Source organism: Microtus oregoni, unplaced genomic scaffold, assembly GCF_018167655.1.
Source record: "Microtus oregoni isolate MIOR12 unplaced genomic scaffold, Mior012 000028F_ref0000031, whole genome shotgun sequence".
Lineage (NCBI taxonomy): Eukaryota > Metazoa > Chordata > Mammalia > Rodentia > Cricetidae > Microtus > Microtus oregoni.
In genome coordinates this window covers 23,118,522-23,146,444 of record NW_024543087.1, presented here as the reverse complement: position 1 = coordinate 23,146,444, position 27,923 = coordinate 23,118,522, and the positions used below count along the sequence as shown (strand labels likewise).

General features: G+C 34.9%; 1 protein-coding gene across 3 annotated transcripts in view; it reads left to right on the top strand.

The window, feature by feature from the left end:
* Positions 1 to 27,923, top strand: part of Stag1 (stromal antigen 1) — a 324,334-nt gene that overhangs the window by 156,869 nt on the left and 139,542 nt on the right. For 2 of the 3 annotated variants that reach the window (XM_041677069.1, XM_041677068.1), the window contains exons 6-8: positions 2,516 to 2,592; positions 11,527 to 11,731; positions 22,401 to 22,552. In XM_041677069.1, the coding sequence (XP_041533003.1) occupies positions 2,516 to 2,592; positions 11,527 to 11,731; positions 22,401 to 22,552 (434 nt within the window). The remainder of the gene's footprint in view (positions 1 to 2,515; positions 2,593 to 11,526; positions 11,732 to 22,400; positions 22,553 to 27,923) is intronic. The other variant, XM_041677070.1, reaches the window with a different exon arrangement.

Here is a 27,923-nt window from a genome sequence, read left to right as displayed (position 1 = left end):
TGGACTTGCGCTTGTCACAGTGTGTGGAGGTTTGTGGACAGTTCCTGGGAGTCAGTTTTTATCATTCTGATTCCGATATCAGACTCATTTCATCAGTCCTGGAAGCAAGCATATTTACCTCCTGAGATATCTTGCTGGCCCATACTTTGCTGTTTTGATGCTATTTCTTCAACCTTTTTTTTTTAAAAAAATCAATATTAGTATGTATATCTGTTGATTCTTTTATTAATATATAATTTGTTAGTTTATGTACTGCATCTTTATGCTTTTGAAAATTTATTCAACTGTGATTTATCAACTGTGGCCATTGATGTATGAGTGTTCTCATCAGTGTTTGCATTTTTTGTTGAGTAAATAGTAAAAATTCTTGAATCATTTCTAAAAATCATCTAACATTAAGGAGCTTTTACTTCAAAGAACACGAGAGATGGCTAATTGGAAAAAAATGCTTGTTGTACAAACATAAAAACTGGATTTCAGCTCCCCAGAATCTACATAAAATCCATGGGTTATCAGGAAATCCCATCTGTCTGTCATCCCAGTGACAACAAGCGAAAACAGGAGCTCCCTTGAATGAAGCTGGCTACTCCAAATATCAGTTCTGGATTCAGTGAGCTTTTGCCTCAGGTATAGGTGGAGAGTAATTGATCGAGACATTTGATGTCAATGTCTGGCCTCCACACAAATGCACCTGCACATATTCCTGTGCACATATTTACATTCCCACATATATACACATAAAAAGAATAGTTTGAATTTTTAAATATGCATTTCTGATGACTGTATATTAAATCCTTGAGAAATCTGTACTACATGTTTATTGCTTTTTGCCACATTAGTCTAATTCATTGATTAAAAACAGAATTGTTTATCATTATCACTGTTTCTGTCGTTGAAGAATTCTATAGCAGCTCAGATGGAGTAGTTCTGATTCTCTGTGTCTGATAGGGCTATGTTCAGTTTGCTGTTCAGGGTCACAGTCATGTAAGTCTTGTCTAGGGGATGAATTTCTTTTTTCCAGGAAACTTAGAGTCCTTACTGCAAAGTCTCTGTAGTCTCAGTATCTTTGATATTCCCTACAACTCATAGAAAAAAGTCGAACTGTATTGCTTTTATGATCTAGTATTCAGGTCACATGTAGAGTAATTTTCTCCTTAGTTTGTTTGTTCTGTAAGGGCCACTATTTTCATAGTTATTGGATGATTTCTTAAGTGCTTGAATTGCTGGTGGTTGTTGGGGGATGTTCATTTGAAAATTGTTTTTTAAAAACTTTAAGCCTTAAACTTGTGCCTAAAAATTATTACATTTATTTATTTATTTGCTTATTTATTTGTGTGTGTGTGAGCATGCCCCATGGCACATGTAGAGGTCAGAAGAGAGCTTGTAGAAGTTGATTCTCTCTTCACTATGTGGGTCCAAGGGATGAAACTTGGATCAGGCTTGGCAGCAAGTGCCTTTAACACTGAGTCACCTACGCACCCCAAAAACAAAACAACGAAAATTTTGAATATGTTACACTTACCCAAATAAAAGTGAACCTTGTTTAAAATATTAAGTCAAGATTCTCTGCCTCAGTGTTCATTATAAACTTTTAATTTCCTTAAATTACAGGGTTTTTCTCTTTGATCTTAGAGATGGCATCTTATGCATTTTAGTTTGTCCTGGAACTTGCTATGTACCAGAGAATGATCTTGAACTCGATACCCCTTACCTCATTTCCTAAGTACTGGGATTATTGGCATGTACCACTGTTCCTTGTTTATTCAGCACTAAAGCTCAAATTCAGGGTGCTTTATGCATACTAGACAAGCATTCTACCATTATTCCTGTCTCAAAATTACATTGATGTTTTTGGAAGGGGAGGGGCCTGGAGGCCGTGCTACGGACTGTATTGTTGCCATTTGTATGCTGTGCTCTGCAAGTGCTCTGTCACTAATCTGTATAGCCCCAGGCTTAAATTACATTGATTTTTCTTGAAAATACATTTTAAAAAATTCACATCAGTATATTAATAAATTATATAATCATGTTTGGGGTAAAATTATGCCATAAGATAATACAAAAGAATTAGGATAGTAAAAAAATCATTGTATAGAATTTAATCACGTGGTTTTTAGAAAAACTTAATTGAAATGTGTTACGTTTCTGTATAATATGCTCTTTTAAAGTAGGTGGTATAAAATGAATTTGAGGAACTGAAAAATGGCTCATCAGTCAAAAGTATTGGCTGCTCTTTCAGAGGACTTGGGTTTGGCTTCTAGCATCCACATGGTAGTGTACAACAATCTGTAATTCCCATTCTAGGGAATGTGATACCTTTGTCTGGCTTCTGCAGGCAGCACACACACACACACACGTAGGCAAGATACTTCTCCTCATAATTTTTTTAATTAATGGAAAAATTTGAGATGAAAAGGAAACCCAAATAATTTTATTTAACTTTGCAATAGTGATGAGATTAGGTTTATTGTTTAGTATGAGGTAGAGATTAACTATAAAATCTATTTTTCCACAGGTACTGTCAGAATAGAGATGTTTCGAAATATGCAGAATGCAGAAATCATCAGAAAAATGACTGAAGAATTTGATGAGGTATAATATTCCAATATCTGTACAAATTGATTTCATATACTTTTGAATTGTTAAATATGTTGATTAGTCCAAAAGTTTTTGGCTTGGTGCATAAAAGAAGACAATAGTTTTTATAAAGGCTTGAGTTAAAGTTAACATTTTGCGTTAAGTCTGACAATCTCCCATTCTCGACTTCATTTAATTATTTCCAACATGAAATGCTACCTTTCTTAAATGCTTTAGAGGGAAAATGGTTAGGGGTTGGGTAAATTTGAGCAGTGTTGTATGTAAACCTATATTGGACATTATTGAGACATATTATTTAAGTTTGTTAGAAATTCTAGTGCAGAAAATTTTGCTTAGCTGTATTTAATCAAAAATTTCTCAAAACTTATGAGGCACAGAATCTTCTCACTTTCTAGATTTTCCACACACTTGTGTGCTTCTACTTGGAACATGCTGCTTGGGTGCTCTAATTTCCATTTAGAATATGTGGTTCTATTCTTATTCTTCACAAACTAATCACAGTTACTAGTTCTGATGTATTATAAGATTCGGAAACTGTTTCACAGTTTAATTTTTATATTGTATTTGTGGTAATGTTAGTTCTTGTATTCTCTTAAATTCATCCCTTATTCTTCTCATGTATCCTTTTGATTTCTGGAAGATATCTATTTCCTAGAAGGTGTTCCTCTTTTCCAGTAACAGCATTATCTTCTCTAGTTTAATTTTTGTGATTTGCTCTTTCTTTTTACTAATATCAATTTCCATTTGAATAAAGCAATAAAAATATATGTAATTTGACTGATGCCCTTCCAATCAGATTGTCACAATTTATCTTACATTTCACACCACAAGTATTTTACGTGTTCTCATTTACAGAAATAGTCTGCCTACATCTTTTACGTCATATTTTAGTCACATTCTATAGGAATTAAGTGAGTTGTTATTCATGCATTGTTATATCTTTTATTTCTCTTCTTTATTTTTTAAATTTTTAATGATTTTATTTTTATCTTATATACATTTATGTTTTGCTTGCATGTGTGTTTATGTAAGGGTATCGGACCCCTTGAAACTGGAGCTATAGATAGTTTGTGAGATGTCATGGCAATGATAGGAATTGAACCCTGGCCAGTGCTTTAATGGTTTATTCATTTATTCAGCCCCAATTTCTCTTCTTTAATTTTATGTTTAAAACACCTCTTAAATTTCTAGAATTTTTAATTCTTCAATTTGTTTGATCATAAAAGCTGATTTTGGCTTAGATGACATTTTTTATAGTTTATTTTTTCCCAGTTGGTGTGAATATCTATATGTGTTTTATACTAAGTTAATTAACTTATGAAGAGGAAACTTTTATTTTGGCTGATGCTTTTGTAGGTTTCAGCTATTATCTATTTACCTGATCCTATTAATTTTGTGAAACTTCAGCTTATCAAGGCAACACTTGGCCAAACATGTCATGGTCAGGGAGCAAGACAGAGAGGGAACTCCCCCGCATTCCTTTTGAGTGCAGTCTCAGTGACCCCAAGAACTCCATGAAGCTGCCACTTCATGTGACAGTCTAGGGGAAAACAAACTGTATCAGACGTTCATGAGTTGAAGTACAAGGACCTTCTATATGCTCTTTTTGTTTTGTGGTGGAATATAAGAAATGTGTGCTACTTTAACTTAAAATCTAATTAACTTTGGAATTTTGAAATATTTTTATAGAGATACTTTTCAATCAATTAAATTCTCATTAGGTTAAGAATTTATATCTAGCCAGGTGGTGATAGGGCATTATAGCACTCAAAGAAACAGAAGCAGGCGTTTCTCTGAGCTCCAGACCCTCCTGGCCCACAGAGCTAGTTCCAGAACAGTCAAGGCTACTCAAAGAAACCTTGTCTTGAAAAAAGAACAAACAAATAAAAGAATTTTTATAAAGTGTATTCAGTCTCAGGAGGTCCCATTTATTCAATGAGGCCCTTAATGTCTTTGCTGCTGGGGTTATACGTAGGAAGTGGTCTCCTGTGCCCATGTGTTGTAGAGTACTTCCCACTTTCTCTTCTATCAGGTTCAGTGTGTTCGGACTGATATTGAGGTCTGTAATCCATTTGGACTTGAGTTTTGTGTATGGTGATAGATATGGAGTTGCCTTATTTTGGTGCCACTAGCTCACCTAATCCTTGAAAAGTTCAAGTTCTTAGCTGTCACCCACATAGACATTCTTAATGATTTGTGGTACATTTGTAATTTATATGTAAAATTTCATGGAAGTGATTTTGGTGACTAATTGACTCTAATATATAATAAAAGTTGATAGCTACTTCATTAAGAGGAAATAAATCAAAACTATTTTATTAATACTATTCAGGTATGAATATAAAAACTGAAGGGAATACAGAGATAAATGAAGTGTTTATTACAAACAGTCATTTCATTGTAGAAGCATTTTAGATAACTAGAGGATAGTTAAAATTAGGGAAATAGGTCATTGTATAGACAAAATTATTCCTAAACTTTTTCTTAAACAGTAAGCAGTTATGAATAATAATGAATCACAGAGAATTAAATTGCCCATGAAAAAATTTAGTTTACATTACTAAGTATTTTTCCAAAATTTCATGTAGTATTCTAGAGAATATGTCTTAATAGGAATATTTTCAATGATTTTCCTTTCACAGTACAAGTAACAGTTTGATCAAGAAAGGTATATATAATTTAAAGTCAAATTTTTATGATACGTTAAAACATCTACTTATAAATATACATGTAAAACAAATATACATTTATTTGACAGTCACTTTAAGAAAATCTTATATTTTTGCTTCTTTGTATACACCTGATAAGTGAGATGTAGGTAGAATGAGTTAAACTAAAAATGCTTTAATTTTGGAGAAAATGTTCTTAATACACATTACTACCCAAGTATTCTCTTACTTCAGCTCTTTAGTACAAATTATAATGCTTATTCAAAAAGCTAATTTTGTTTTACTTTTTTAATTTTGGGACAGGGTCTTGTTATGTAGCCTAGGCTATCTTAGACTTTCTTGTCAATTAAGGTTGATCTTGAACTCTTAGTCTTATTGCATTAACTTCCATAGTGCTAGGATTATAGGTGTATATTGCTGATAAGACCCGGAATGCCTTTCATCCCAGCATCTTGGAGGTAGAGACTGTGGCATGCTGATATCAAGAGAAGTGTAACAAACTTTAGGTATGCAGGAGTTTTTACAATTATTTATAACAACTTTATTTAGATATAAACTAGTGCCCACAGTTGTTTGTGGTTTTTCAAGACAGTAGATTTACTATATTCTTGTTTATAATTAGCCACTAGATTATAATTCAATACATAATACTTAATTACCATTTTATTAATTCAAATTTCTGTATTTAAACTCTCATTATGTTTCTTCAAGGTCAGCTGACATAGTTTCCATACACTTGTTAACTTTATGTAGGAAACCTTTTGTAGTCTATCACATGTACTATATTCACTTGGTCCTATTCTAAGTTGTGAGATTTTATTCTGCTCTACTAAAATGTTTGCAACTTAACACAAACTTTTGTCCCTTTAATTGGAGACAGCTGTTATTAAATCTTGTGCTTTCAACTTGTTAAGCATGTTGTCACTGAGCTATATCTTTCTTCTGTGTGCCTGTTTCAGTCTCTCTTTGTGTCTGTATGTTCACTTTTCAGTAGTTTCTCAGTAAGTTGTCAAGTTTGGCCTTGAACTGGTCCTGTACCCAGGCAGGTATTAAACTTAGGCTCTTTCTTTCTTAGGTCTTTAAGTAGCCCCAGGCTCCAGTCCTGTACCATCTAGCATTTCTTCTCTTTTCTAATTATATCTACTTTCCTGAACTATTTTGCTTAAATTTTATTATTAAACTTTTTATTTCTGTATCTCTTCACATCATCAGAGGTTTTATTTTTAGCAATTGTTAATATGATTGTGAAAATTGAGAAAATATAAATTAAATGCTGTATATTATTTCTGGAAATTCAAATTACCTCCCATTTCAAATTAAAGTTTCAGTTTTTCCTGTTATATGTTACACTGTTAAAAATATTTTATGACTTAATGGAAAGATTAAATAACATAAATTTGCCTACAGAGATACTCCCTTTCTGTCCCATCTTTCTCAAAAATCTTCAAAGGACTTGCTCAAGTTTTCATAGGATGTATTGTTAATTCTCTGGCAATTTGTCAAGCTTACTGCTTTTTAAATAAGTTTATGTTTAAAAATATATGATAAATTAAAACAGTGGAGAAAGTATTACATTCTGCCTGCTCCATTGCATCAGAAGACGTGAGTACAGAGTTCTCATTTACTGTAGTAAAGTCTACGCTGTGTTGTAAGTGTCCATACAACTGTACTAATAGATTTTTCATGTGAAAATAAGTTTGAAGTAAAATGACGTATTATAAAAACTCTTCAGTGAGGGCTGGGATGATGACTTGGTGGGTAAGAGTGCTTGCTGTGCATGCATTGCGACCTGAGTTTGAATCCCAAGCACCCACTTAAAAGCTGATTGAGAGAGACAGTTGGATTACTAAGACTTCTTGACCTCAAGATTCAATGGGAGGCAGTACCTCAAGAAAATCCTATGGATAGACATAGAGTAAAACCCCAATGACCTCCTGTGAGGAAAAATTAAACTGAAAACTGTTTCTATCATGACTATTCAAAACTTTATACATATGAGTTTACATGTTAAGCAGTGATTGCAACAATGTAAGCATTTAGATAATGCTAATCTTGAATTTGGAGCTCCTTTAGTGGATTTCTGGGTCATGGTATCCTAAAAGATTTCAGTGTGCAAATTTTTAAGCACTTTATAATATACTTTGCTTGCTTTTTTTTTAATTTGGAAAGATTTACTTACACTTTTTATGTACATGAGATCTCTGTCTTCATGCACACCAGAAGAGGGCAACCAGATCCTATTACAGATGGTTGTGATCCACCATGTGGTTGCTGTGAATTGAACTTAGGACCTCTGGAAGAACAACTAGTACTCAACTGCTGAGCCATCTTGTTAGCCCCACTTAGTTTACTTTTAATTATGTTTCCTTTTTATAGTCTCTGTCTCTCTCATACAAACAATAAATATGTGTGTACCTTTTCATTTCATTATGAGGATAATGAAAAATTGTAAATACTTCTCAGATACTTATAAGTTTCTCTACTTTCCTGTTTCCTTTCTTTGGGAGTCACTTTAGTAGTTTGGCCTTTGGGATATGCTTAAAATCCAATATGCATTGCAACCAAGCACAGTGGTACATATCTGTTGTTTGAACTACTTAGAGAGCTGAGTCAGGAAGGTGAATCCAGAAGTTGGAGGCCATCCTGTGAAGATAGCTTATGAAAACTCTTATAGTTTTCAGTGGGTTTCCTCCAACAATGATGGATTACAAATTCATTGTGATCCAGAGACTAGTGCCTTATATAAAACCTCCAGATCCTAGTCCTTAGAGAATATAACTTCATCAGTGCAAACCCACAGCCTCATGTCTTTTGAGTTCTTAAGGTTTGATTGCTCTGGCGCAGCGTGGCTCTGTACAAGTTTGTGTGTCAGATTCTTTTGTTTGTTGTTTTCTGTAGTCAAGTTTTGTTTCTGTTTATTAAAGAATCAGACTTTGATATTTCCTTAACATCTTTTCTCCAGCTGCTGCCTCTATTCTTACAGTTGTCTTCTTCATGTTTGCTTCATTCAGCCCTTTTCTTGTCTGCTTTGCTTTCCATCCTTGCTTAAGGCAATCTTTCTATTTACCTGGTCCTTACTATGTATCCCAGCAATAGGGAAGGCAAAGAAATTCCAGACTGTAAAGAGCCCATTGGCCAAATCAGCTTATTAACAACTCTTAGATTCGTTACCACTCTCCATTTTCCAGATTTCTTTTTAACAACAAATACAGAAAAATTCCAAGGGTTGGTTGATCCTTCAATATGCTGACCATTTCATTTCTTCTCTGCCAGCTGTTCTAAAGGCTGTGGTTTCTCTGTTGTTAAAGGCCATTGCTTAACCCGTACAGGTTTGTCAGTCAAACATTTTAAAGGTAGAGTTATTGGTGCCTTTAAAATAGCAGCAGCTGTTGTGCCCCGTTCTTGTACAGCCTGAATGGTCAGTGACTGTTCTTTATAATAACTTGTAATATTTTTCCCAGAATCATACAGTATTTTATGGTTTGTTTCTATGATTGGGGGAATGTTAATCTTAGTAATCCATTGCTATAACAAATCACATCCCCATAATTTCATTGCTATGTTTGCCACATATATATGGTTTTAAGATTCCTCTCTGTCCTTCTGGACTTAAACATTCCACCCATCTCATGCTTTGCTTTACTTGAGATAAAGTTCTGATCCCTAAAATCTGAACATTTATGTTCTGAAGAAGCCAATTTGGTTGCCAAGATTTTGTTGAAATTGTTGTTACATTCCCCCTCTGTCTTCCAGACCTCCAATGACATCATTTATTTATATTTTTAGTTTTGATCTTTGTTAATTTATAGAAGTTTTCCAAAATACTTGCTTTATGGTTCCTCCTGATTTTTTTTTGTTCTCTTTTGTATAGCTTATATTATTCAGAGCAGTATGTTGTTTTACAATAAGCCTTAGGTTATTTCATTGCTCTGGAAAGGCGTTTCTGCATAGGGGCCTGCAAGAGTCCCCTCATGGATTTCCTGAAGGCAAAGGATTACATTGAATATCTCTTGTTGACCTACATTCATTAGTCCATTGTCTGCTTTCCTTAGACCTTCTGCATAATACAGAAGGGAAGGCCGTTCTGAACTGATTATTAGACAAATAATAATTATTTTTTTCTAGGAACTCCCTGTTTACACCCCTTTTAAGGTGCCACATTCGGAATACTTGACATTTTGATCTTTCTTCAAGCCTCTAGAAATCACCTCTTTTATCCAAGTATCATCATGGTTATGAGTTTCAATATTAGCTGTATCTTAGATCTGTTCTTCCAAATGTGCTGATATTGCCTTTACTGGCCTTATTATCTTTTTGCATTGATTATTAGTGTTTTTAAAAGTCAGAGGTTCAATTATTATTTGTCTAGCTTCTGAATTTGGCATCATTCTATTTACTGCTGAAGTCAATAAAGTGTGTAAAGGCTTCCTTCGACCCTGTGTAATTTTAGTAAATGATTCAATATCCTTTCCTTTTTGTCTAATTTTGTCCCAAGCATTCAAAACTGCTTTACGGTATAAATTCAGAATGTGGTCATCACATATATATTGCCTTTGTATAGTGGCATGATTTCCTTCTCCAAGAATTTGATCATGGGGGATTTCCTTACCTCTAACTTTACTCTGTTCAATAATCTTAGCTCTTCTCTGAACCAGGCACTTCATGATTGTAATTGTGGAGCAGGCCGTAAAACTCCTTTAGTCAGTTCTATTCCATCCTTAGTGATAATTCTCTTACAAACTATACATGAATTTAAAATTCTTTTCACAAACGATGAATACATGTCATATGTGAATATTGCTTTCTTGAAACTGTTTAAATCTAACATTGTTAGCTGTAACAGATCCTCTTGCATTGGTCAATTCCTGTAAGTCTACTAGATATATTATGGTTAGTTGACTTGAAACCTTAGGCTGTTCCTCTCTCTCTATTCTTATAATCCAACACTGAAATTAGTTCTCCCTTAAATTCTTCAGCCTTGATTTGAATCTGTTTTATTACGTTTTTCTAAGGCCTGTGTCTTAACACTCAGATTAACCAACTTTTTTAGTGATAAAACAAAAATGATAAAACTAGTAGTATTTACAATTGACATTATATAAATCCCATTTAAATTAGATATCACCCTCATTTAATCATTACATTTTCAAACTATCCAGAGTATTATCATAGAGAAACATAAATCTAAATCCCTCCAAAGTAGTTGTGTTTCCCATTTTTTTTAATGTGGGCATAAATCTTTTTATGACTAATTTCTCCCTTTAACAATTTCCAACTGTCTTAACCAAATCTGCCACCAGTGTTGATGAAGATGTATTGTTGCTTCACAGAACAGTAAAAGCCTTACTAGATTTAAAGACAGCTACCTAGTTTGACCGCTGCCTGAGACGGGGGTTCAGGGAAAGCCTGCCAAAGAGAGAAAAAATAAAAATCTAGCCCAAAGGGCAGTGACTCCAGCCAGGTATAGCTCCAGCTTATGCCATAGCTTTAAAGATACAAAGAGCGTTTTCATGAATTAGCTCTCTAAACACTGAGCTCCAAATGTACAGTGAATAATAAAAACCCAAAGACAGATATTGGGATCCGACCTGATGATCAGAAAAGCGAATCAGCTAGCCAGAAAATGAATAAGATCCTGTCCCCACAAATCATGAAGACTCCACCCCCACACTCCATTGTGTTTTTGTTTCTTCCCCTTTATATTCCTCTCTGTATATGTTCCTTTATATTTCTCTTCCTCCATGTCTAAAAACTCCTTGATTGAGGAAACAGCCAACACTTGCAGACTCTCTTTTGACTTCCATAATTGCACTGTGGCACAAATGTGTTGGGTGTGTCTATCTGTTATTCTCTCAGCAAATGAATAAAAAATAAATATGAAAAGTGATATGTTAACAGATGAATCTTAATTACTTCATTTATATTCAGTAGTAAATATTCTTTTAAACTATTATTTTTCAGTTTCTTTTCAAGTTATCTTTGTAACAGTGTAAACACATAAATTGGAACTGATATTTTTATTAAGAAACTTAGAATAATGAAGTCAATACTGATTTTAATATGGTAGTTTTGAGCTCTTTAAGATTTGTACATGTTTAAAACAAAAACATTACCACTAATAATGTACCACTATTAATATTAAAAAGATATATTTCAGCCTACATGTATTTGGAAATACAATATTCTTCTGTGCGTAGAAATAAAAATCTGATCTAACGATTATCTTGCAATACTAATTAGTTCTTTTTACATCTTCTAGGACAGTGGTGACTACCCCCTTACCATGCCTGGCCCTCAGTGGAAAAAATTCCGTTCCAATTTTTGTGAATTTATTGGAGTCCTGATTCGACAATGTCAGTATAGCATAATTTATGATGAGTATATGATGGACACCGTAATCTCCCTTTTGACTGGTTTATCAGATTCCCAGGTCAGAGCTTTTAGGCATACAAGTACTCTTGCTGGTAAGTAACTAAGGTTTTCTTTGCTTTTCATTAAGTTTGCTAGATTTTGTTTTATTGTAACTAAACTTTTCTTCGATCTCAAGTTAATTTATTGTTTGCTTAGAAATTATCTACATGGTTTTTATTTAATAGAATAAAATATGGTAGTTTTCCAACTTTGTATTTGATAGCCTTGAGAAAAAAAATTGAAAATAGGTATCCATTATCTAGAAATATCTGTTGATTTTCCTTTATCTGTGTTTTTCAGCTTTTTGATTTTAGTGACTGATTTACAAAGGCCACTTGTATGGATTGTAGCTTGGTTATCATTGACCTAGCAGCTAATATCCACATATAAGCAAATACATACTATATTTGTCCCTTTGAGTCTGGGTTGCTTCACTCAGGGTGATTTTTTTTTCCATTTACCTGTAAATTTTACATCTTATTACATTAATGTCTAATACTCCATCGTATAAAATATACCATATCCTCTTTATTCATTCACCTGTTTTCAAACATCTAAATTGTTTCCATTTTCTGTCTGTTATAAATTGAACAGCAATGAACATTATTGAACATCCTTTGGTTATATGCCCAAACGTGATATAGCTGGATCCTTCTGATGAATTGACATAGTAGCTTTACAAGTTGGTCGTCCCACAGTGGGTGGGTGTTTTCCTTCTTCTACATCCTCACCAACATGAGCCGTCACTTGGTTTATTGATCTTAGCCATTCTGATAAGTGTGAAGTGAAGTCCCAACATAGTTTTGATTTGCATTTTCTTGTTGACTAGGGATGTTGAACATTTCTTTAAGTGTTTCTCATCTATTTGCATTTCCTCTATTTAGATCTGTACCCAGGTTTTTAATTAAGTTGTCTTCTTTGTATCTAACTTTAGACTTCTTTATATATTTTGGATATTTGTCCTCTATCGAATGTGTAGTTGGTAGCAATATTTTCCCATTCTGTAGGCTGCTGTTTTGTATAAATCACAGTATCCTTTGCCTTACAATAGTTTTTTAGTTTCATGCAGTCCCATTTATTAATTGTTGATCTTCATCACTGTACTAACAGTGTTTTGTTTAGAAAGTCTTTTCCTGTTTTAGTGAATTCAGAGCTATTCCCCACTTTTTCTTCTATTAGGTTTAGTGTATCTGGTTTTAAGTTGAGGTCTTGGGTCTATTTGGAGTTGAGTTTTACAAAGTGATAAGTATGTGGATCTGCTTCTATTGCAGCGGTTCTGTTTAACCAGTGCCACTTGTTAAAATATGTTGCTTTTCCCCCAGTGTGTATTTCTGGCTTCTTTATCAAAGATCAGGCTTCCGTAAGTGTATACATTTATATCTGGGTTTTGTGCTAGTACTGTGCTGTTTTTATTGCAACACCAATGGTGATGCCTTCAGCAGTTCTTTTATTTTTTTAGGATTGTTTTAGCTATTCTCTGTGTGTGTTTCCAGAAAAAGGTTTAAATTTTCAATTCCTTTCAAGTTTTGTGAAGAACTTGGAATTTTGATGGGGATTGTATTGAATCTGTAGATTACATTTGGTAGGGTGGCTAATTTTAATATATTAACCTACAGGGCCATCAGCACGGGAGATATTTCCATCTTCTGATACCTTATTCAATTTTTTTTCAAAGTCTTTCTCTTGTGTGGTTAGAATTAACCGCAAGATATATTATTTAGGGCCCTCTCTCAGTCCATCTGTCGTTTGTATATAGGAGGACTACTGGTTTTTGTGAATTAATTTTTTATATCTAGTTACTTTGATGAAAGTGTTTGTCAACTGTAGGAGTTCTCTGGCAGAATCCTTAGTGTCATTTATGTATACTGTCATGTCATCTGCAAATAAAGAGACTTTGACTTCTTTTCAATTTGTATCCCCTTGAATTCCATTCATTCAGTTTTTTAGTGCTCTAGCTAAGACTTTTTAAGTACTTTATTTTCTGAGTACTTTATTTTCAAGTACTGATTTTAGTGGCATAATTTGAGTTATTTTTCAATTTAAGTTTAATTGGTTATGGGTTTACTTCTTACTGCCTTTATTATGTTGACCTATGTCCCTAGTGTCCTTAATCTGTCCAGGGCATTTATCATGAAAGGGTGTTTTCCTTTCTGTTTGTTTATATGGGTGATTTTATTTATTGATTTGCATATATTGAACCTTCCCTGCATTTCCGGAATCAGACCTACTTGATCATGCTAGATGGTGTTTTGAATTTGGTTTGCAAGTATTTTATTGAGAATTTTTGCATGTATGTTCATATGAGAAAATGGTTTGTCATTCTCTTTCTTTGTTGGAGCATTATATGGTTTGAATATCAGGGTACCTCTAGCTTCACAAAACAAATTGATCAATGTTCCTTCTATTTATATTTTCTAGAATTATTTGAGGAGATTAGCTTTTACTCTTTTTTGAAAATCTGATACATTTATGCTCTAAAACCATCTAGACCTGGGCTTTTTAGGTTGAGAGACTTCTCATTACTGCTTCTCTTTCACTAGGATTTATGGGTCTGTTTAAATTGCATATCAGAATTTTATTTTAACTTTTGTAAGTGGTATTTATCAAGAAGATTATACATTTCTTTTAGATTTTCCAATTTGGTGAAGCATAAATAAGTTTTTAAAGTATACCCTAATGATTCTCTGAATTGCCTCAGTTTCCACTGGTATATCCCCCTTTTCCTCTCTACTTTTGTTAATTTGGATATTCTCTCTCTGCCTCTCCGCTAATTTAGTTGGGGGTTTGTCAGTCATAGTGATTTTCTCAAGGAACCAAACTCTTTGTTTCACTGATTTCTTGTTTGTTTGCTTCTATCTTACTGATTTCTGCCTTGAGTTCGATTATTTCTTGTCATCTCTTCCTTTTGTGTGATTTTTCTCCTTTTAATTATAGAGCTTTCAGGAATACTGTTAAGTTATGTACCTATATTTTGCCTCTTAGGGCTACCTTAATTGTGACCATTAGTTTTGGTATGGTGTGTATTTATTATTATTCAATTCTAAAAAGTCTTTAATTCTGTTCTGATCCATTTTCCTTCCATTTTGATTTATTCCTTTCCATGATTTTATAAGCTTTTTTTCTGTTGTCACTATCTATTTTTAATCCATGGTGGACAGACAAGATGCAAGATGCTGTTTGAATTTTCTTATATCTGTTGAGACTAGCTTTGTGTCCTTGTATGTGGTCCATTTTGAAGAAAATGCCATGTGTGCTGGGGGAAAGGTGCATTGTTTTGTGTTCAGGTGAAAACCTGTTACCTCCATTTGGTTTATAGCATTATTCAGCTCCAACATTTCTTTGTTTAGTTTTTGTGTGGATGACCTGTCTGTTGGTGAGAATGGATTAGAATCAATATGTGTTTTAAGTTAAAACAGTGTTTCCTTTATGAACCTGAGAGCCCCTGTTTTATATATATATATATATATATATATATATATATATATATATATATATATGTATATATATATATTAAAATGTATATATATTAAAAATGTAAATGTAGGATTGCTTACCTTTTGTATTATCACAGAATGTCTTATTTTCAATATGTATTGTGATCGAAAGTTTTGCTGAGTATTGTATTCTGTGCTGGCTAACATCTGTGCTGTGGTAGATTTTCTAGAATGTATGCCTACATCATTCTGGCTTTTAGAGTCTCCATTGAGAAGCCAGGTGTTTTTTTTTTTCCATTTAAACACTGCTTGGCCCATTTCTATCTAGCCTCTTCTAATAGATTTTCCTTCGTATGCTTTTCTTTTTCACTTATAGCTTTTAATATTCTTTCTTTATTCTATATGTTTGGTGTTTTGATGATTATGTGGCAAGGAGATTTTTTTCTGTTCTATATTTGGTGTTCTGTGTGATTCTTATAACTTGATAAGCATCTACTTCTTTAGGTTAAAGAAAATTTCTTCATAATATTGTTGAAAATATTTTCTGTGCCTTCATCCTGAGTTTCTTCTCTTTCCTCTATTCCTGTAATTCTTGGATTTGGTCTTTTCATAATGTCCTAGATTTCATAAATGTTTTGTGCCTTGATTTTTTTTTTTAAGATTTAACATTTTATTTGATCAAGTTTCATTTCCTCTAGCATGTTTTCAATGTCTGTGATTATCTCTTTCATTTTTTGTATTTTGTTGGTGACTTTTAGGTTCCTGTTTTGGTTTCTTTGTTTTTGTTTTTGTTTTTCGAGACAGGGTTTTTCTGTGGCTTTGGAGCCTGTCCTGGAACTAGCTCTGTAGACCAGGCTGGTCTCGAACTCACAGAGATCCGCCTGCCTCTGCCTCCCAAGTGCTGGGATTAAAGGTGTGCGCCACCATTGCCCGGCCTTAGGTTCCTGTTAAGTTTCTGAATTTTTCATTTTCTGGCTTTCCTCAGTTTGACTTTGTTGTTTTTGATTCTGTTTCCACTTTTAAGTCTTGAAGTGTTTTTATTCATTTCCTTCCACTATTTTTCAGGAATTTTTTTTCATTTTTTTTTAAAGGACTTCTAATGTTTATAAAGGCTATTTTAAGGTCTTTGTCTTCTGCTTCAGTTATATTGGAGTATTCAGGGCCTACTCTGACCGGGTTGTTGGGCTCTAGTGTAGACATTGTCCTAGCTGTTACAAATTGTGTTTTTCTGTGGTATTTAGGCATCTGGGTCTAGGAAGATTATAATTCTGAGTGCTCATAATACAATCTTGGTTAGGAGGGTGTTTTCCATTTCTCTTTGTGGATCTTAGGAGAGTATGGTGGCTGTGTGCTGCCTCTTAGTAAATTCCTGGGATTCTGATAGATGTGACCACTTATGGTTCCAGGTAAAATCTGTGTATGGGTATTGGGAACTGATGCTTAGGAATGGGGATCGGACCAGATGGTGATCGGAAGGCAGAGGCAATTGGATCTCTGAGTTTGAGGCCAGCCTGGGTCTATAGGGAGAGTTCCAGGATAGGCCCCAAAGCTACCGAGAAACCCTGTCTTGAAAAACCAAAAAAAAAAAAAAAAATAGGAACGGGGAATGGGCTAATAGAGATGGAATATGGACATACACATGCATGAAGCAAGCAGGGTATCCCACGAGATCTGCTTAGTGATCTTGGAATGGGTCCAGAATGAGGTCAAACTACAGCAATTGGGGATGAAACTGCATTGAATTTGAAGGGGAGGGAAAGGTGAAAATCTACAGACAGCCTGCTTGCTTCCCTGGGAATGCCTGCTGGGGGTAGAGGGCCTGGGATAAAGCTATGAATGAGCGTAAGTGTTGTAGGAGGCTGCTTGTTTGTTCCTGGCCGCTTAGCCCCAAAATAATCAATCAGAAACTATATTATTTGTAATAGTTTGGCCAATAGCTTGAGTACATTGCTAGCTAGGTCTTACATCTAGAATTAACCCATCTCCATTATTTTATATTTTACCACGACAGTTGTGGCCTATCGGCAAGGGTCCAGCTAACAGCTTGCACCTGTCTCCAGAGGCTGCTCCATGGCTTCTCTTGACTCTTTCTTCCAGTATTCAGTTATTTTTCTCCACCTACCTCTGTTCTTCCCTGCTGTAGACTCAAAGCAGTTTCTTTATGCATTAACCAGTAAAAGCAACACATATAAAGAAGAACTTCCCACATCAGGCAAGGAAGTTCGTAAGTTATGATCCCTGTGATCCACTGGAGATGGGGCAGAAAGGGATAAGGGAAGCTGCATCACATAATCTGTTACAGAACTGTGGGATTAGATTTGTAGGAGAGGAATTATGAGAAGATCTATGGTTAGCAAGCCTGCTTCCTGGCCAGAATTGCCTCCTAGTAGTTATATTTGAATAATGGAAAGGTATTAGGTATTGAAAGATAGAATATATTGAATATTATATTTTATTCCAAGTTCTAAAGGGTAGAATCTCTATTCAGTGACTCCACAATAATACATCTCTAATTACTGTTGACTACACTAACTACTCACTTCTTCCAAAACTTAGTTGTATAAAATTTCAGATACATGGCCACCTCCTTTAAACAAAGTACTTTCTGAAAACTTATTTCTAGTTGGATAGTAATTATCCATCTTAATGGTACATATGAGAGGCAACGAATAAAAGAATAATCATTTTATTCATTTTACAAGATAGATTGTAGGGCCTAGGTAAGATGAACAGGGGCATTTAATCTTCCTCTTCAAGGACTATGTTCATGGCCAATTGCATGTCAGTTATGGCCAGATATGATTATCGACTTTGGAATAAAATTATCTCTGGCCATACTTAAATCTTAGCTGAGATTAAAGATAGTCAGGTGATGGGGGAGAGTCTTCTGTTTTGTGTTGATTTCATTGGTTAAATAAAGAGACTGCCTTGGCCCTTTAATAGGACAGAAAAATAGGTAGGCAGAGTAGACAGAACAGAATGCTGGGAGAAAGAAGCCGAGTCAGTCAGTCGCCGTGATTCTCCCACACCAGACAGATGCAAGTTAAGATCTTCCCTGGTAAGCCAGCTCGTAGTGCTACACAGAATATTAGAAATGGGTTAGATCAATATGTAAGAGCTAGCCAGTAAGAGGTTAAAACTAATGGACCAAGCAGTGTTTAAAAGAATACAGTTTCCGTGTAATTATTTCGGGGCATAAGCCAGCTGGCGGCCAGGAGCCGGCCGGCAGGAACATGGCCCGCAGCTCCTTCAACAGTCAGGTTAGTTATTTTTAGGGTAAGATATGAGTTTCATAGCATCACAAGTTTCCTGAGTATTTTTATCAATAGAACTTTTACAGCGTTTTCCAAATCCAAAAGTTTTTATTAATTAAATTGTCAGTGGAACTCTTTATGATCTCATGATTGTGGTGTTTCACATGCCTACAAAACCAACTTTACCTGGAAAGGGTCTGTTGCCATTTCCTTGGCTTACCTGAACCATGGGTTTATCAGCTACCCAGTACCTTTTCAACTAAACAAAGGACATTGACTCCCTGTTCTAGGGGCTGGAAACCACAGAGTTTCTTTCCCAAATGCCTTCTTTCCTGGAGTTTTTTTTTTATTTTTTTATTTTTATTTTTTTTTTCGAGACAGGGTTTCTCCGTAGCTTTTTGGTTCCTGTCCTAGAACTAGCTCTTGTAGACCAGGCTGGCCTCAAACTCACAGAGATCCACCTACCTCTACCTCCCGAGTGCTGGGATTAAAGGCGTGCGCCACCATCTTCCAGCGTCCTGGAGTATTTTTGAACCAACTTTTATTTTTTTTCTCTGAGCCCTAATTCCCTTTCTGATTACTGGGATACTGTGAGGCACTCTTTTGTCCTGGTTCTTGGCACTTAGTCTCTTGTTGCCACTGGTAACTTCACCATCTTTGGCAAGACCTTTTCTTGCTGTTCTTTTCTGGCCAAATTGCAGGATTTTTCCAGTATTTTCTTCTGTGCTTATTTTTGAGCTCTTGTTTTCACTATACATTTTCCTAAAGTCACCCAGTAGTACTTGTACGTCTGCCAGAATGCTGAAGTGTCTTAAATTTTCTCAGCCACATACCCTACCCCATTATCTTTTAAGTTTCGCCTGTCTTATAGTCTTGAGTCATAAACAAAAATGCAGCAAAATTCTTCAATGACCAAACTATAATGGTCTGTAATTCAGTTCTCAATAGATTCAGCATCTTCATCTAAATCATTATCAACATAGTGTTCATATTTTTTGTTGTTGTTTTGGTTTTCAAGACAGGGTTGCTCTGTTGCTTTAGAGCCTATTCTGGAACTAGCTCTGTAGACCAGACTGGCCTTGAACTCACAAGAGATTTCTGCCTCAGCAGCCTGAGTGCTGGGATTAAAGGTGTGCACCACCACCACCCGGCCAGTGTTCATGGTTTTAATAACATTCTGTTTGCTCTGAACCTGTGCCAGAATTGCCTGTTCTGCCTATTTATATATAATATTTTGGCTCTCTCTAACCTGTTCTGTGATAATTTTACAAACTTCTCACATAAACAGGTATACAGAATAAGCAGAGTTCTGGTGATCTTGACATCAGTTCTATGTGTTAGTTAGCTTTCCAGTACTATAGAAAAATACCCAAGTTAATCCGATTGTAAAGGTAAGGACTTATTTGGAATTGCAGTTTTATAGGCTGCAGTTCATGGTAATTTGGTTCTGTTGGTTTGAGTGATTGGTAACACATAATGCGAAGCATGTGGTACTAACTAAAAGCTTAGACCCCAAAGCCAGGAGACAAAGGAGACAAGACCTCACAATTCCTTTAAGCTACACTGCCCATGACCATTAGGGTACTCGCTGAAGATTTGGCGATCTACAGAGAGCATCAGCACATGTGCCTTTGCCAGTGACATTCAACATCTCAACCATAGCATGTGTTTTCTGTCTTTTCTCTACTAAACTGTAAAAAAATCATTGGTACAAGTATTTGGCTTTTTCTATTTTTGATTGTTTGTATCTAGGACATAGAACATTGCTCACTGTAGTATCCATAGATAAACAGGGAGCACCACACTGGTATCTCTGGTATTGTCTAGTAAAAGCATGTTTTCAGTTATCAGTATGTCACTTCATAGTAATTTTACAAAATGTGTAAAATGGATTTTAAGAAAATGAAATGTATTATTAATGTCATTTTATTATGACATTCAACAGATATGAATTGAAATACCTATGAAGTTGATATTAATTTCAAAGCACTTTCTACTTTTTAATAATATGCTTAGTCTTAAAAGGAAAAGAAATCATCAACTTTTTCTTAAAATAAGACTTTTATTGTCAGAACTGTTTTCATATGGCATTCTGAATATTACTGTGGAGGAACATGTTCATTATTCTGTTAACAGCACTGAATTTAAAAGATGAAGGAACCTATTTGACTTAAGGGCGTACTTGAAAGCCTACATTTTTAAAGCTGAATTCCATTAGTAATACTATGAAAATGAAAATAATTATGTTCAGGATCAGTCATTTCAGTGTGCTCAATAAACAGCATAAGACCCATGTTGTACTTGTCATGTAAAAATGAAAGTTGATCAACAGTTCTTGATTAAATTGAATATTAATTAATTATATGTTTGATAAATACTTTAAAAACAAACACTGCTATATATATCTAGTAATGTCTTGAGAGAATACATTAGCCATTTTGTAGTTTTTGTTTGTTTTAATTTATTTATTATTGTTTATCTGGGGTAGAGAAGTCTATTGCGTATTGACAGACTCTGGAATCTGAGATCATGAGGAGATACAGCTGAAAGCAAACATCATTAAATTTGGGGGAAGCTGTAGCTTATCTTCTACTTGTGAATTCCATCATTTTTTGGTTTTTCGAGGGAGAGTTTCTCTATAGTTGTAAAGCCTGTCCTGGAGGTAGCTCTTGAAGACCAGGCTGGCCTCAAACTCACAGAGAATCGCTCGCTGCCTCTGACTCCCGAGTGTTGGGATTAAAGGCATGCATCACCACCGCCAGGCTCCAATATTAACTTTAATGACTCTCAATTCCTTCATTTTCAAGTCATTGCTTTTAAAAATGTAGATGTTTGCCTGTCTGTGCAAAGAAGCTGATAAACTGATGTCTTTCTACATTTGACAGCTTGAATGCTCTAGATACCCATTACCCTTTAGCTTTTCTTTCCTTTACACATTATTTTGAAAACACTTTACCTGTTACAGTATAGTTAAATATTTCGTGATTTGCAAACAATTATTAATTCACCAACTTGTAGATTGAAACATTGTATAGTCAAAATAGTTTATCTTAGAAATAATAAATGAATTTATAAATGGTCATTAGCTTAAAATTGTTTGCAGTATTTCTGTTTTATATTTTTGTTGAAGGGCTATAACAATCATTGTTAACTTGTTGCTAGCTTAAATGTAGAAAGAATTTTTTCCTTTAATACTGAGTGCGTAGGTAGGTAAATATACCACTGTGTATACGTGCATATACATATATATATATATATCTTTCAAGGGAAATTGTTAAATTATTTAAAATCATTCTAATTTTTAGTTTTATGATATGCTAGAACGGAAGTGTACTTTTTCTGGGTTTGGATAGTGTGCCACTCTTTTAAGTGAGCAGTGGAGCGAGAAGCATTTCTCTGTGTGTAAAGTTCATATGGTAGTTGTATAATTTAGGGACTTTTGAGTCACCTTAGTAAAAATATAAAGAAGCATTTGTAACACAGATGTAGTAGTAGGAAGGTGGATTATTACACCTAATAAATTTTTGGATGTAGGCAAGGCATTGGTGTTACTTCTGTCCAGATAGCCTGGATAAGACTTTTAATTTTACTCTTTATTTTATTATTTTATGTGTATAAATATTTGCCAGTATATATGTCAGTGCACTGTACTTGTCCCCGGTGTCCACACCCCGAGGAGGACTTCAGTTCGCATGGAACTGTAGTTACAGACACTGTGAGCTACCATGTGGATACTAGCAATCAAACCTGGGTCCTCTAGAAGTGCAGCCACTGAGCCATCTCTCCAGCTTCTCGGATAAGACTCTAAAGTGGACAATTTTAACTAATCATGTTTTCTTAGTTTTTGTTTGTTTGTATTTTGCTAAAGTGGAGTGAATTATTTTGCAAGTAAGATGAGTTTTTGTTCGTTACCATTTTGTAATTATGCCTGTGTAATAGTACTGCTTTTTCTTTCTTTCGTTGCTTTAACTTTTGATCTTACACCTAAAATATTGTTTCATAGTTGAATATTGTAAGTGTCCTTGATTTTACAGCCATGAAGCTGATGACTGCTCTGGTGAATGTTGCCTTAAACCTCAGTATTCATCAGGATAATACACAGAGGCAGTATGAAGCTGAAAGAAATAAAATGATTGGGAAGAGAGCCAATGAAAGGCTGGAGTTACTACTTCAGAAACGTAAAGAGGTAAATTTTATAGTAACTTGATCTTTTATGGTTTGTAAATGTTAAGCAAATATAATAGTTCCTTCTGTTCTTTGTAAAAAGAATATTTTAAAGTTGACTATGGTGGCTTAAGTCTTTAGTCCTAAAACATGGGAAGGAAAGGCAGGAGGGTCAGTTCAAGACCAACCTTGGCTACATAGCAAGTTTGAGACTGACCTGTAATACGTGAGACCTGTGGTGTGTGGATGGGAGGGTGGAAAATAAGTACCTATCTTTTATTTTTAACATGTAACTTCTGTTGAATTATTTAATCTTAAAAGTTCTAAAAATAAAACTGAAATATTCATTAGTCACTAAGGAAACCATATGCAAGTTTATTGTAGTAAGATTATCAGAGTGTTAGGAAAGTCAGTTATCATGTTGTAGACTTAGAAAGTACACTAAATAATAAATCCCACTTGGGATACAGCAAGTGTATATTTATAGAAAAAAGCTTCAGTCTGTGTTTTAGTTGATATATAAAGGATCCCTCTAAGTAAGATTGGTGTCTCTCCAGTCTTTCTGCTTTTCAGTACAAGGGAGTCCAATACAGGCGTTTCTTTAATAAGCAATTATTGTTTCTGAGTGCTTCTAGCCCATACTTTAGGTTTGAGAATTTAATTTTTGTAGAGATGGTAAAATGTTTTTAAGTTAGATATTTCATTTTATTTTTAGATATATTTATTTTTATTTTATGAGTATGAGTGCTCCCTGCACATATGTCTATACATCACATACATAAAATGCTAACGTAAACTCAGGGAATAAATTTTGGGTCCTCTGGAATAACACCCGGTTCTCTTAAAGACTAAGCTAAGCCATCTCTTTAGCCCAGTTGTCTTTTGGGGGAGGGGGAACCCCCAAAATATGTTTGTTTGACATATTGGAAGTTAAATCTGTTGTTTGTGTTATCAGTCTTTTAATAAAAAAAGTTGCATTTCCATAGGGCAGTTGCTTGTGTCCAAGCATAATGATTTAACAAACAGTGAAAAGCAAAAATTTATAATGAAATTATTGCCTGTACCAAAACGTCTTAAACTCTTTTCATTCATGACCATTTTCACCTTGTAAATTTTTACATTGTGGCAGTATATAGGTACATAAAACAAATATACAGTTTAAACACCCAGTATTGATTAATAAGCCATAAAGAAATTTGTTTAAAATTAATTATTTTGTTTACATTTTAATTTATCGTATATTAACAAAACAGATTTATATTAAGGAAATATGTATACTTATTTATTTTTACATGTGCTAAGTCTAGGAGTGTGGGAATGACTGAGTTAGAATGGTTCTTGCTGCAAAACTATGAGGGTCTAAGTTCAGAATCCCAGCACTCACATAAAAAAAGCTGGACTTATTACTATACTGTAATCCTAGCACTGAGGACCTACAGACAGGATGATTCCTGTGGCGTGTTGCTCATCTAGTCTCGCTAAATGTGTGACTCTGGATTAAATAAGAGACCCTGTCTGAAGAATAAATTTATTTTATTTATTTATTTATTTATTGGGGTTTTTTTTTTTTTTTTTTTGGTTTTTCGAGACAGGGTTTCACTGTGGTTTTCGAGCCTGTCGTGGAACTAGCTCTTGTAGACCAGGCTGGTCTCGAACTCACAGAGATCCGCCTGCCTCTGCCTCCCGAGTGCTGGGATTAAAGGCGTGCGCCACCACCGCCCGGCATATATTTATATATACTAATGTCATGATTGAAGAATATACCATAACAAGGCTTCCACATATATGTACACAAATGATCACATTTACCCACTTATTTCACACACACTCATGCATAAGCATGTACAAATACAAAAAGAATTAAATCTGGGCTAAATGCTCAAAATTACAGAATATAGAGCATCTTCAGAGTCTTTTAGAGTCGGTCACTATTTTGATTTTGTGATTGTCAGTACTAAGATGCAGCTATACAAAAGTACATAGTACAAATCAGCAGACATAATGTTTGGGACTATTTCAGAAAAATGAGATATTCTGTCTTCATCTCAAGCCAAGATTCATGAAACCAGTGTTTGTTTGTTTTCAATACGGGGTATCCACTATGTAGCTCTGACTGTCCTGAAACTCACCATGTAGTTTATCCGTGTAGGCTATCCTTGAATTCTTAGAGATCCGCCTGCCTCCGTCTCCCAAGTGCTGTGATTAAAGGTGTGTGCCATTTTGCATAACTTCTTGAGACATTTTTTAAAAGGCCCAAATCTAAAGCTCAAAAGTCGATTTTTAAATTAAATATTCTAATTTATAATATTTTTAAGATATTTAAGATACAACATCTTTAGAGATACACTCATTTGATACATGCTAATGACACTAGAGGACTATTTTAAAGTATTTTACTTAATCATGCCATTAAGTGTTTATAAGAAACATCAGTCATTATATGTCCCATAAAAACACTGTTACCATATTTGAGGCAGGATTCTTTGGCATTCTATGGCATGATGGCATGTGTCTTGAAAAATGAGATGGTTTATTTTAATAAGAAAGTTTTAAAACTTCTTACCCACAATGACCTACTTTATCTGATATGTTTCACCTTCTAACAATCTGTTCAGAATTTGAATTTGTCAATGGGTTAAACTGTTGCTTAAGTTAGAACCCTCACAATCTAACACAGTACCCTACAGTCATCTATACATCTCCTTTACTAAGATCTAAAGTGGCTGTCAGTTCAATCAAGTTGACAACCTAGATTAAATATTATAGGATGCTATCAGTCCAGTACAACATGCTGTTGCTGTCATGTTTTCTGAAGATATTGAGGGAAGGATTGACTAGTCTTCTCCTAGCCTCTGACTTTTTTGTTTACGACAGCATAACTCCAGTCTATACATGATGGTCTTCTAGGTTATGTATCTGTCTCCAGATTTATTGTTTTCATAATGAGATGCATTATATGGAATTCAGGAACCACTCTACTATAATAAATCCCCATATTTAAAAAAAATCATGTTGGGGCTGGATATATGCTTTGCAGTTTAAAAATGCTTTCTGTTCTTGCAAAGAACCAGATTTAGGTCTTGCACCTACATAGTGGCTCACAGTCATCTGTAACTTCAGCTTCAGGCGAATCCAATATCTGTTCTTACCTCTTAGGGCTCCTGCACATAGGTGGTTCATAAGTGTGTAACACACATATGATATATTTTAAAGGGAATTTTAGTTGCTATGACCATGTTTCCTGATTAGTACTAAGTCTAATCTGAAAGCACTGAAGGTTAAGACTACCACTTAAAACATTTTTATTCTTAACATATATCATACTTGAAATATTGTAGAAGTAAAATAGAAACTGTGCTTTGTAATGTTGCTTGGAAAGTATAGCCCCAGTGTGTAGTGATAAGAGTGGCGGGGCTGCGTCCCCAGCACCCCAGCTGCCTGGCTAGCTTATGCCCCAAAATAACAACACACAAACTGTATTCATTTAAACACTGCTTGGCCCAGTAGCTCTAGCCCTTACTGGCTAATTCTGATATCCTGATCAACCCATCTCTAATAATCTGTGAGCACTGGTCTTACCGGGAAGATTCTAGCCTACGTCCATCCTGGGTCGGAGCTGAATCGCGTGTGCCTCAGAGAGCAGAGCTCTCACGTCCGCCCTGGAGATGGGAGCATGTCGTCTCTGTCTGAGGCATCTTACCTCACTTCCTCTTCCTCCCAGCATTCTGTTCTGTTTACTCCACCCACCTATGTTCTAAGCTATGAGCCCAAGCAGTTTGTTTATTACTTAACCAATGAAATCAACAGATTGATATATGACACTCCCACATCACCAGTGAATTAGTTTTTATGTTTTAAATGCATCATAAGTATATTTTCAAACTTGTCTCAAGTATAATAATTTGAATGTTTTTTATATATTTTTATATAGATAATCTTGTGTGGTGTTCTGAAAGATTTTAGACACTACAGTAGTTTGGAAGCAGTGAGCATTTCATAAAAGCTGTAATTTGAATATTGACCCTTTCCCAGAATGGCAATGTAAAGCATCATATGTCCTGTATTGTTGAACAGTAGCAGCTCACAATCACAAAGTCTTGATAACATGTACAATATACTATGTTCTCAGCAGTTTTTGGATTTTATGTTGTCTATTTTTGCATTCTATCATATCTGCTAAACTATCGTATTATGTATTGATGTGAAACATTCAGTTTTATAAAACAGGCTTAATTTTAGGTGATTGCAATTATAGGCTAAAGCTACTATAGCAAGCACATTTAAAGTAGACTTGGTTAACTTTTCACATTCCATGTTCCATGAATGAATTATAAAGGTTTAAAACTTGAATGTTTCTATTTATAATTGTCTTATCAGAACATACCTCATCTCATGTGCTAAGGAACATTAGTACTTCTTAGCTCTTTCCTATAAATCCTTTAACAGCATATAGCCAAGAGGTATTCTGAAAGTTACTATTACATATAACCAAAGCATGCACATTATGTATATACATAATAAAACAATTATGTCACTCAGTCATTTGGCATGAAATTCCAGGAAAAAAAAATAAGGGAATAAATATCATAATGGATGTCATTCCAGAGTATTTATGTTGCTTTTGAAGTAAATTAATTTAAACCTTAACTCTAACGACTAATGTTTTCTAAAATACGTACCTCTGTGATAGTATTGGGTTTTGTTGCTGGATTACAGCATTATTGGCTATAATTTTTTTTTTTTTTTTGGTTTTTCGAGACAGGCTTTTTCTGTGGCTTTGGAGCCTGTCCTGGAACTAGCTCTGTAGACCAGGCTGGCCTCGAACTCACAGAGATCTGCCTGCCTCTGCCTCCCGAGTGCTGGGATTAAAGGCGTGCGCCACCATCGCCCGGCCTTATTGGCTATAATTTATATTTTCTATTGTTCCTCATATTTCGGGAAGTTGGCATAGTTGAGTTATAGGCCACGTAGATAAGAGTAATATGATGCTTTTTTGAAAGAGGAATAGCCATGTAAATCAGGGAATCAGGGTGACCTCTTTTGTTGTTGTTGTTTTTGTTTTTGTTTTTGCTTTTGCTTTTCGAGACAGGGTTTCTCTGTAGCTCCAGAGCCTGACCTGGAACTCGCTCTGTAGACCAGGCTGGCCTGGAACTCACAGAGATCCACCTGCCTCTGCCTCCTGAGTGCTGGGATTAAAGGTGTGCGCCACCACCGCCCGGCTATCAGGGTGACCTCTTAAGTAAGGATGGCAGAACTAAGACAGAACCCTTGTTTGAAGAAATGTGTAGACTTGTAGAGTGATTCCAAAAATAGATTGTTCCATTGAAATACAAAGTTGACCGAAGTCCACCACTTCTTCCTTGTTCTTTTCTAGAACATATGTATGGAGGGAG